We start from the raw sequence: 12507 nt of genomic DNA, 5'->3' as shown, positions 1-12507 counted from the left end.
TAGATGCCGCTCTCTATATTACTGGATGTGGAGGGGGGTTATAGATGCCGCTCTCTATATTACTGGATGTGGAGGGGGGTTATAGATGCCGCTCTCTATATTACTGGATGTGGAGGGGGGTTATAGATGCCGCTCTCTATATTACTGGATGTGTAGGGGGGTTATAGATGCCGCTCTCTATATTACTGGATGTGTAGGGGGGTTATAGATGCCGCTCTCTATATTACTGGATGTGTAGGGGGGTTATAGATTACGCTCTCTATATTACTGGATGTGGAGGGGGGTTATAGATGCCGCTCTCTATATTACTGGATGTGTAGGGGGGTTATAGATGCCGCTCTCTATATTACTGGATGTGTAGGGGGGTTATAGATTCCGCTCTCTATATTACTGGATGTGTAGGGGGGTTATAGATTCCGCTCTCTATATTACTGCATGTGTAGGGGGGTTATAGATTCCGCTCTCTATATTACTGGATGTGTAGGGGGTTATAGATGCTTCTCTCTATATTACTGGATGTGTAGGGGGGTTATAGATGCCGCTCTCTATATTACTGGATGTGGAGGGAGGGTTATAGATGCCGCTCTCTATTACTGGTTGTGGAGGGAGGGTTATAGATGCTGCTCTCTATATTACTGGATGTGGAGGGAGGGTTATAGATGCCGCTCTCTATATTACTGGATGTGTAGGGGGGGGGGTTATAGTTGCCACTCTCTATATTACTGGATGTGTAGGGGGGTTATAGATGCCACTCTCTATATTACTGGATGTGTAGGGGGGTTATAGATGCCGCTCTCTATATTACTGGATGTGTAGGGGGGTTATAGATTCCGCTCTCTATATTACTGGATGGGTAGGGGGGGGGGGGGGGGTTATAGTTGCCACTCTCTATATTACTGGATGTGTAGGGGGGTTATAGATTCCGCTCTCTATATTACTGGATGTGTAGGGGGGTTATAGATTCCGCTCTCTATATTACTGGATGTGTAGGGGGGGTTATAGATGCCGCGATGCCGCTCTCTATTACTGGTTGTGGAGGGGGGTTATAGATGCTGCTCTCTATATTACTGGATGTGGAGGGGGGTTATAGATTCCGCTCTCTACATTACTGGATGTGTAGGGGGGTTATAGATTCCGCTCTCTATATTACTGGATGTGTGTGTGTGTGTGGGGGGGTGTTATAGATTCCACTCTCTATATTACTGGATGTGTAAGGGGGGGGGGGGGTTATAGATGCCGCTCTCTATATTACTGGATGTGTAGGGGTGTTATAGATGCCGCTCTCTATATTACTGGATGTGGAGGGGGGTTATAGATGCCGCTCTCTATATTACTGGATGTGTATGGGGGGGTATAAATGGCGCTCTCTATATTACTGGATGTGTAAGGGGGGGGGGGGGGGTTATAGTTGCCACTCTTTATATTACTGGATGTGGAGGGAGGGTTATAGATGCTGCTCTCTTTATTACTGGATGTGGAGGGAGGGTTATAGATGCTGCTATCTATATTACTGGATGTGGAGGGGGGTTAGAAATGTCGCTCTTTATATTACTGGATGTGGAGGGAGGGTATAGATGCTGCTCTCTATATTACTGGATGTGTAGGGGGGGAGGCGGGTTATAGATGCCGCTCTCTATATTACTGGACGTGGAGGGAGGGTTATAGATCGCGCTCTCTATTACTGGATGTGGAGGGAGGGTTATAGATGCCGTTCTCTATGTTACTGGATGTGTAGCGGGGGGGGGGGGTGTTATAGATGCCGCTCTTTACTTTAGTTTTACACCAGCTTGAGGGCGGCATTCCTGGTGGTGTATAGTCAGGAGCCGGGATGGGGGGGGGGGACCCATCTTTGTCCCCCTCGCCACCCTGCAGAGAGTGTGCAACTTGGTTCTAGTTACATATCTTTACTTGTTTTCCAGGAGAACGTTGTGAAATATGAGCCAAGCAACCAAGAGACCCCCAGCAGCTCTCCGGGTGAGGACACCCTGCCCGTGCAATGGTTAAATGTCACCTTTTTTTTTCCTTTCAAATCAACTGGTCCGAGCAAGTGCTAGAGATTTGTAATTAACTTCTATAAAAAAAAATCTTGTGTTCCAGTACAGATCAGCTGCTGTATGTCCTGCAGGAAGTGGTGTTTTCTTTCCAGTCTGAAGAGCAGGAGAGATTTTCTTAGGAATTTGCTGCTGCTCTAGACAGTTCCTGACAAGAACAGAGGTGGCAGCAGAGAGCACTGTGCCAGACTGGAAAGAATACACCACTTCCTGCAGGACATACAGCAGCTGATAAGTACTGAAAGACTGAAGCTTTTAAAATGGAAGTAATACCTGTCATCCAATAAACACCAGTACAGAGCTTTAGTGTCCTACAAGTTCTCATTCACATACATGGAGGATAAAGATGCATTGTGATGCTCCAGAGCTGCGCTCTCTGATCTTCATTTCTCTCTTGTAGGGAAAAAAAAGAACAAGATCTACGTGGACGACCTCAGGAAAGATGTCACTGAGGTAAGTCTCCATTACTTAGCACTGCGGGGTATAACTGGGGGCTGCAGGCATAGTGAGGACCCCAGCGCACCTCCCCCAATGAGAGAACATTTCCTTCTAAATTCTCCCAACTAGCTAATGCAAGTGCAGATATGACCACAGACCGATGATCCATGCAGGTCTATAGGACACCACAGACCGATTATCCATGCAGGCCTATACGAAACCACAGACCGATGATCCATGCAGGTCTATAGGACACCACAGACCGATTATCCATGCAGGCCTATACAAAACCACAGACCGATGATCCATGCAGGTCTATAGGACCCCACAGACCGATTATCCATGCAGGCCTATACGAAACCACAGACCGATTATCCATGCATGCCTATGGGACACCACAGTCCGATTATCCATGCAGGCCTATACGAAACCACAGACCGATGATCCATGCAGGTCTATAGGACACCACAGACCGATTATCCATGCAGACCTATACGTAACCACAGACTGATGATCCATGCAGGCCTATAGGACACCAAAAACTTATGATCCATGCATGCCTATGGGATACCACAGTCCTATTATCCATGCAGGCCTATACGAAACCACAGACCGATGATCCATGCAGGCCTATAGGACACCACAGACCGATGATCCATGCATGCCTATGGGACACCACAGACCAATGATCCATGCAAGCCTATAGGACACCACAGACCAATGATCCATGCAGGCCTATAGGACACCACAGTCCGATTATCCATGCAGGCCTATACGAAACCACAGTCCGATGTTCCATGCAGACCTATAGGACACCACAGACCGATTATCCATGCAGGCCTATACGAAACCACAGACTGATGATCCATGCAGGCCTATAGGACACCAAAGACTTAGGATCCATGCAGGTCTATAGGACACCACAGAACGATGATCTATTCAGGCTAATGGGACACCACAGACCAATGATCCATGCAAGCCTATAGGACACCACAGACCGATGATCTATTCAGGCTTATGGGACACCACAGACCAATGATCCATGCAGGCCTGTGGGACACCACAGACCAATGATCCATGCAGGCCTATAGGACACCAAAGACCAATGATCCATGCAGGCCTATAGGACACCAAAGACTTAAGATCCATGCATGCCTATGGGACACCACAGACCAAAGATCCATGCAAGCCTATAGGACACCACAGACCAATGATCCATGCAGGCCTATGGGACACCACAGACTGATAATCCATGCAGGCCTATAGGACACCACAGACTGATGATCCATGCAGGCCTATGGGACACCACAGACCGATGATCCATGCAGGCCTATGGGATACCACAGACCGATGATCCATGTAGGCCTATGGGACATCACAGACCAATGATCCATGCAGGCCTATGGGACACCACAGACCGATGATCCATGCAGGTCTATGGGGCCCCACAATTATCACACAGCATTCTGCAGCACAGTCACAAGCCTGAAGTAGCTGATAACAGAAAGCAATAGCTTACATTCTGCAGGATGGCCTGTTAACGCTTTCTTCTCCTTTCAGGACAGGCTTATTATGGGGCCTGGAGAAAGGGGTCTAGTGCCGGTGTGCCAGGAACCTCAGATTGAAACAAGGTACTGCTACTATATACTAATACAGTAAAGCTGCCAGAAAACATAAGGCAATGCCATGCACAGGTCAGGAATAGCTCTCCCGATTCCTGGACACATTTCCTGACCCCCATAGGGTTCTAATGGAATTTTTCCTGAAGCACCTTATGGGAACATTCAGAATTCCGGTTGTGCCGCCTGGTGCAGCACCTAGCCCTATACATGTACCTGCTCCTGATCCCAAGATTTTGAGGGGTTGTCCAGTCCTGTCCCATCCACTTGAATGGAACAGTACTTCAGTACCTTGCACCTTTGCTGCGATCACAAGGACAAGAGCTTATAATCATTGTAGAGGCTGCAGAACTGGCACGAGTGCTGAGGACCCTTAACTGAGACCCCGCAGATCTAACATTGAGGGCCTGTCTTGAGCAGCAGACTAGTAGTTCATGGGGCCTACATAGATGATGATGCAGTATGCCAGACTGATGTCTTATAGATGAAGGCCCATTTATTCTATTTTCTCTACATCTGTATGTTCCTGAAGAGCCTGAAATGATGAGCAAGCGCTGTGTATCTGTCAGCTGATCTGTGATTTCCCAGCATCCCCGGCAGCCCGGGTTATTCACTTTATTGTGAGAGCAGCAAATAATTCCTCCCATTCTGTGATGTGATGAGTATTTGTATCTCTAGTTCCAGAAGCCTCAGCTAGGGGGAGCTGTGTACACATCCCATACAGCTAAGTGTTATATACACAGGGCTATATAGCTGTATACATATCACATACAGCACAGTGTATATACACAGGGCTATAGAGCTGTATACATATCACATACAGCACAGTGTATATACACAGGGCTCTAGAGCTGTATACATATCACATACAGCACAGTGTATATACACAGGGCTATAGAGCTGTATACATATCACATACAGCACAGTGTATATACACAGGGCTATAGAGCTGTATACAGCACAGTGTATATACACAGGGCTATATAGCTGTATACATATCACATACAGCACAGTGTATATATACAACGCTGTATACAGTACAGTGTATATACACAGGGCTCTAGAGCTGTATACATATCACATACAGCACAGTGTATATACACAGGGCTATAGAGCTGTATACATATCACATACAGCACAGTGTATATACACAGGGCTATAGAGCTGTATACATATCACATACAGCACAGTGTATATACACAGGGCTATAGAGCTGTATACAGCACAGTGTATATACACAAGGCTGTATACAGTACAGTGTATATACCCAGGGCTATAGAGCTGTATACAGCACAGTGTATATACACAGGGCTATAGAGCTGTATACAGTACAGTGTGTATATATACAGGGCTATAGCTGTGTATCCCGGCAGTACACACTGCATAGTGGGTCACATATACATGGATTTATATAGAGCCACAATCTCTCATGTCACTGTATTTAGTCTCTAATTTCCTTTTTCTGTAAGATTTGGAGGTGTAGAGGTGGTTACATCTGATGCCATCCGGGTAGGCAGTCCCTGTAATGGAACCATGTATAAAGGGTCTCATCTCAACCAAGCATCCGGGACCAGCAGTCCGAAAGGGTCCAAGAGAGCAGATGGTCCTCCCTCTCCATCCGAGCAGGTGACCCCCTACCCTCCACCGGAACAGGTGACCCCCTACCCTCCACCTGAACAGGTGACCCCCTACCCTCCACCTGAACAGGTGACCCCCTACCCTCCACCTGAACAGGTGACCCCCTACCCTCCACCTGAACAGGTGACCCCCTACCCTCCACCCGCGCAGGTGACCTCCACCCGAACAGCTGACCTCCTCCCCTCCACCCGTGCAGGGGACCTCCTCCCCTCCACCTGTGAAGGTGACGTCCTACCCCTCCACCTGTGAAGGTGACCTTCTGCCCTCCACCCGTGAAGGTGACCTCCTACCCCTGCAGGTGACCACCTCCCCCTACCCCTCCACCCCTGCAGGTTACCCCCTACTCCACCCATGCAGGTGACCACCTCAGCTCCACCTGTGTAGGTGACCTCCTACCCCTCCACCCGTGCAGGTGACCCCCTCCCTCTACCCGTGCAGGTGACCTCCTCCCCTCTACCCGTGCAGGTGACCTCCTCCTCCTCCCCTCTACCCGTGCAGGTGACCTCCTCCCCTCTACCCGTGCAGGTGACCTCCTCCTCCTCCCCTCTACCCGTGCAGGTGACCTCCTCCCCTCTACCCGTGCAGGTGACCTCCTCCCCTCTACCCGTGCAGGTGACCTCCTCCTCCCCTCTACCCGTGCAGGTGACCTCCTCCTCCTCCCCTCTACCCGTGCAGGTGACCTCCTCCTCCTCCCCTCTACCCGTGCAGGTGACCTCCTCCTCCTCCCCTCTACCCGTGCAGGTGACCTCCTCCTCCTCCTCCCCTCTACCCGTGCAGGTGACCTCCTCCTCCTCCTCCCCTCTACCCGTGCAGGTGACCTCCTCCTCCCCTCCACCCGTGCAGGTGACCTCCTCCCCCTCCCTCCACCCGTGCAGGTGACCTCCTCGACCTCCTCCCCCTCCCTCCACCCGTGCAGGTGACCTCCTCCCCCTCCCTCCACCCGTGCAGGTGACCTCCTCCCCCTCCCTCCACCCGTGCAGGTGACCTCCTACCCCTCCCTCCACCCGTGCAGGTGACCTCCTACCCCTCCCTCCATCCGTGCAGGTCACCTCCTACCCCTCCCTCCACCTGTGCAGGTCACCTCCTACCCCTCCCTCCACCTGTGCAGGTCACCTCCTACCCCCACCTTTCCTTCTGGTACATATAGTGCATTGTGTTTGGGTGACAGGCCTGTGACATAGTCTGTTGTTTCAGGTCCCAGGACACACACTGACCTTTGAGAATAGTCATACAGGTAGGTGTGTGACCACTATGGCTGGATGAAAAGTGAGATGGTCCCTGGGTGCTGAGACAGAGGCTTATGACTGGATGTGGCATGACGGATGGGTATTGTATCCCACCCCATGTCAGTGACCCTCATATAAGCAGACATTGCCCCTTGGACATCAGCACTCAGTGACTTCTTGAAGGGTAAAATAAACCAATAAAGGGGTTATTCAGCATTAGAAAAACCTGGCCTCTTACTTCCAGAGACAGCACCGCTCTTGTCTCCAGGTGAGGTGGGGATTACAATTAAAAGGGTACTCCAGCAAAAAAAAAAAAAATACAAATGTTTTATTTCAAATCAGCTGGTGTCCGAAAGATTTGTAATTTACTTCTATATAAAAATCTCCAGTCTTCCAGTACTTATTAGCTGCTGTATGTCCTGCAGGAAGTGGTGTATGTTCTCCAGTCTGAGACTGTCCAGAGCAGGAGAGGTTTTCTATGGGGATTTGCTCTGGACAGTTCCTGACATGGACAGAGGTGGCAGCAGAGAGCACTGTGTCTGACTGGAAAGAATACACCACTTCCTGCAGGACATACAGCAGCTGATAAGTAATCGAAGACCAGATTTATTTATTTTTTTAAAGAGTTTATTTAACATTTTGCACTTACAAGAAAGCAAAACACATGTTGGTGAATTGGAAAGAAATGGCAGTAGTACACAGTACAGAAGCAGCTCCATCTGAGCACACAGGACAGTAGTGTCACCGAGAAACAGGGTAAATTATGACTACCTAAAGGTGGTCACCGGTAGCAAACAAGTATCCATCCACCAACAAGAAGAACAAACAAGACATAGAAACCAAAAACATGCACCCGACACATTCATACTTCCATACATACCGGGCACCCTCCCCCCTTCGACACACCTCCTAAAACCACCAACATACGGACGGTCTCTACACAGGAGTCGCCTCTGACAACAACCAGTGGATCCAGATCTTTTTACATTTTTGGGGGCATTTCCTGCTTTCATATAGCGCTTGGTATAGCAGAACGTATTTGTTAACAAACTGTATCCAATGGGCAAGGGATGGTGTGTCTGGGCTTTTCCATGCCATAATAACAATCTTGCGGGCACAGAACAAAAGAAAACTAATGAATATACTATAGTAACGGTTCGGAGTTACGTCATTAAAGACCAAATATTTTTAATAAAATAAATTACAAATCTCTGGCACTTTCTGACACCAGTTGATTTGAAAGATTTTTTTTTTTTTTTTTTTTTTTTTTGCTGAAGTTCCCCTTTAAGCTCCATTCACTTCAATGGAACTAAGTTGCAAAACTTGCACCTAAACTGGAGACAAGAGCGGTGCTGTCTCTGGCAGAAAGTGGCCATGTTTTTCTAATGCCGGACAACCACTTAACTGGGGATCTGCCTGTTCTGTCCATTAGGATGATGATTATTATTATTATAGGACAAGAACAAGTGACAAGTGTCAGGAACCCGCTCCTGATCCCTATGGAAATGAGGTGCGTCTGCCCTGCTTACTGGGTGTGGTGGTGGGAGTCACTTTTATTACTGCCTAGGCTGGGTTCACACTGCGTCTAGTTTATTTTATGACCAAAAAGGAATAAAAAAGATGCATTTGTGTGTGTCCGTTTTGCCATTGATTTCCTTTATAAAAAACAAGGATCAAAATGCATCAGGTTTTTTGTTTTTTTTAGCATACACCAAATGTGCTTGATCAGTTTTGGTGCTTTTTTGACCCCTTCTTTTTATAATGGAAGTCAATGGAAAAGCTGATCAACACGGATACACACAAATGCACCTTTTTTTTCCAATAAAACAGATAGTAAAAATGCAGTGTGGACCCAGCCGCACTGCTGGGTGTGGGTGTGGGTGTGTGTGTGTGTGGGGGGGGGGGGGGGGGGGGGGGGTTTACTTACATCTCTGCTGCCTTAATGGAGGAAATTTGCCTTTTAACCTATTGATTTCCAATGTCCCAGGCATTGCTTGATCCTAGAGCAGCTGGAGACAACCAATCCATTACCTCCTGTCAGTGTTGTGTAAGGGTACTATTACACCAAGCAATTTTCCGATGACTAACGATAAACGATCTAAACGACCGCTAAGGCAAACGACCCAAAATCGTTCGCCCAAGTACACGAAACGATCGTTATTTATGATCGTTCTTGCGGTCGTTTAGTCGTCGCTATTGCGTTTGTTTCAGCTGTGAATTCTTATTACACCGAACGATGAGCGAACGATCAAACGATAAAAATAGGTCTGGATCCTATTAAACGATCAACGATTTCTCGTTGGTCGTTTAATCGTTGCCTGCTATTACCCAAAATGATTATCGTTCAAATCCGAACGATTTAACGATTTTTCGAACGATAATCGTTCCGTGTAATACCACCCTTAGTGTGCTTACTATGATGTGTCCTCCGGATGGCAGCGCTGTCAGTCTGGACACTGTATTACAGGTTCTTGTGCTTTGCTTGTTGTCTGATCATATTCCCCATTGTTGGGAGCTGTAGCGGACCTTTCCTGGCCGAGATGCTGAAGGGATGTTTCGGTGACCTGGGTTGGCTCGGAGACCTGGTGAATACAAGCAAGGAGCTGAGTCTGCTGGTGACCAGAACCTATCCCAATACTGACTACTTCTGGGCTGTGCCCATCACACAGGTAGGCGATGAGATCACTGACCACCTGGTATTGTATAGTTTGCTGTAATGTTTCCTCTCCATACAGGAAATCTATGTGACTTTATCCAACCTCTGCTTGAGCCTGGTGCAGGCCAAACCAGGGCTGCCATGTCTGATGAAGGACAACATGCAGAGAGTGGGGCGATGCATGGCACCGTGCGTTCTGATGGAGGAGGAGGAGGGGACGTGGAGCAGGTTGGTATTTTTCTGGGTTTTGGATATTTTTGCACACCATGTAGCCATGTTGTCTTTGGTTTTGCCCAATATCCTGGCCTGACCCCTTATATGATTCCACTCTTTGCTGCCCGCACAGGTGTTGGGTGGCCAGTGTGGCTGCGGAACTTGCAGTTGTCTTCTTTCTGGATTACGGTGTGACGAATGTCATCCCTATCAACACTCTTAAAGCACTGGATGATGACCAGCACTGGGGCGTCCCTCCAATGGCTCAGCCTTTTCTTTTGCTAGAAGGTTATAAAATTAGTCTATATGTAAAAAGAGACTTGATTGAAGTGCTGACATCTGTCTAACTTATTCCCTATTGTCTTCTGTAGGGCCAGACACTGATGGCTTGATGGGAACGGTCTTAAAGGGGCGAATCTGTGGCATTTGCTCTGGGCAGGTGACTATGTGCACGACTATGGTGAAAACCTGTGCAGGCCACAGAATATGTTTGGCCAACAGCTATCTCTCCTGATCCATATATATATACACTTACCGGCCACTTTATTAGGTACACCATGCTAGTAACGGGTTGGACCCCCTTTTGCCTTCAGAACTGCCCCAATTCTTGGTGGCATAGATACAACAAGGTGCTGGAAGCTTCCTCAGAGATTTTGGTCCATATTGACATGATGGCATCACACAGTTGCCGCAGATTTGTCGGCTGCACATCCATGACGCCAATCTCCCGTTCCACCACATCCCAAAGATGTTCTATTGGATTGAGATCTGGTGACTGTGGAGGCCATTGGAGTACAGTGACCTCATTGTCATGTTCAAGAAACCAGTCTGAGATGATTCTAGCTTTATGACATGGCGCATTATCCTGCTGAAAGTCGCCATCAGATGTTGGGTCCATTGTGGTCATAAAGGGATGGACATGGTCAGCAACAATACTCAGGTAGGCTGTGGCGTTGCAACGATGCTCAATTGGTACCAAGGGGCCCAAAGAGTGCCAAGAAAATATTCCCCACACCATGACACCACCACCACCAGCCTGAACCGTTGATACAAGGCAGGATGGATCCATGCTTTCATGTTGTTGACGCCAAATTCTGACCCTACCATCCGAATGTCGCAGCAGAAATCGAGACTCATCAGACCAGGCAACGTTTTTCCAATCTTTCTACTGTCCAATTTCGATGAGCTTGTGCAAATTGTAGCCTCAGTTTCCTGTTCTTAGCTGAGCGGAGTGGCACCCGGTGTGGTCTTCTGCTGCTGTAGCCCATCTGCCTCAAAGTTGGCCGTACTGTGCGTTCAGAGATGCTCTTCTGCCTACCTTGGTTGTAACGGTTGGCTATTTGAGTCACTGTTGCCTTTCTATCAGCTGGAACCAGTCTGCCCATTCTCCTCTGACCTCTGGCATCAATAAGGTATTTCCGCCCACAGAACGGCCGCTCACTGGATGTTTTTTCTTTTTCGGACCATTCTCTGTAAACCCTAGAGATGGTTGTGCATGAAAATCCCAGTAGATCAGCAGTTTCTGAAATACTCAGACCAGCCCTTCTGGCACCAACAACCATGCCACGTTCAAAGGCACTCAAATCACCTTTCTTTCCCATACTGATGCTCGGTTTGAACTGGAGGAGATTGTCTTGACCATGTCTACATGCCTAAATGCACTGAGTTGCCGCCATGGGATTGGCTGATTAGAAATTAAGTGGTAACGTGCAGTTGGACAGGTGTACCTAATAAAGTGGCCGGTGAGTGTGTGTGTATATATATATATATATATATATATATATATATATACACACACACACACAAAAAAAAAACAGAAGGTGCAACAGCAACCGACAGGTGCAGGGGCTTACCGTATACACTCCTCCCAGCGCACACACAGTAAACACCTGCTCTGTAGATATAAAAAAGTGAGGATCTTAGCAAGCTGTTTGATCAAACAGAGTGTACCATGTCGCCACGTTAAGGGGTCCTCGAGACATGGTCCCTACTCCAGCATTTTCACACTAGCAATGGCCTCTCCTGGGCTGAATAAGCTTACAACTGGGCAGATAGGAGCCAAATGATCTCTTTTTATAGCACCCTTGGGACATGGGTGGAGTGCAAGCCAACCACACCCCTCACAGGCCACAAGCAGGTAACCACACCCCCACAAGCCACAAGCAACGTGCAACCTGCAGTGTGAACAGTCATAGATGTGCTGCCATTTTTTTCTGTTGAATGTGTGTGTGTGTGTGTGGGGGGGCTACCTCCTGTTGGCCTGCACTCCACCCATGTCCCAAGGGTGCTATAAAAAGAGATCATTTGGCTCCTATCTGCCCAGTTGTAGGCTTATTCAGCCCAGGAGAGGGCATTTCTAGTGTGAAAATGCTGGAGTAGGGACCATGTCTCGAGGACCCCTTACCGTGGCGACATGGTACACTCTGTTTGATCGACTAGTTTGCTAAGATCCTCACTTTTTATTATCTACAGAGCAGGTGTTTACTGTGTGTACACTGGGAGGAGTATATACAATGAGCCCCTGCACCTGTCGGTTGCTGTTGCACCTTCTGTTTTTTTGTCTGTACTTAAGCCACAAGCAGCGTGCAACCTGCAGTGTGAACATATATGTGTGTGTGTGTGTGTGTGTGTGTGTATAGAGAGATATATATATATACATATACAGC

General features: G+C 48.0%; 1 protein-coding gene across 2 annotated transcripts in view; it reads left to right on the top strand.

The window, feature by feature from the left end:
• TDRD10 (tudor domain containing 10) overlaps positions 1-12507 on the top strand; it is a 56493-nt gene that overhangs the window by 15675 nt on the left and 28311 nt on the right. For both annotated transcript variants that reach the window (XM_069950130.1, XM_069950129.1), the window contains exons 8-17: positions 1920-1974; positions 2452-2504; positions 4050-4120; positions 5578-5734; positions 6941-6980; positions 8428-8482; positions 9494-9641; positions 9708-9856; positions 9975-10129; positions 10213-10280. In XM_069950130.1, the coding sequence (XP_069806231.1) occupies positions 1920-1974; positions 2452-2504; positions 4050-4120; positions 5578-5734; positions 6941-6980; positions 8428-8482; positions 9494-9641; positions 9708-9856; positions 9975-10129; positions 10213-10280 (951 nt within the window). The remainder of the gene's footprint in view (positions 1-1919; positions 1975-2451; positions 2505-4049; positions 4121-5577; positions 5735-6940; positions 6981-8427; positions 8483-9493; positions 9642-9707; positions 9857-9974; positions 10130-10212; positions 10281-12507) is intronic.

The sequence above is a fragment of the Dendropsophus ebraccatus genome, chromosome 13, assembly GCF_027789765.1.
Source record: "Dendropsophus ebraccatus isolate aDenEbr1 chromosome 13, aDenEbr1.pat, whole genome shotgun sequence".
NCBI lineage: Eukaryota > Metazoa > Chordata > Amphibia > Anura > Hylidae > Dendropsophus > Dendropsophus ebraccatus.
The sequence above is the reverse complement of the archived record's forward strand: the minus strand, read 5'-3'. Positions and strand labels throughout refer to the sequence as shown.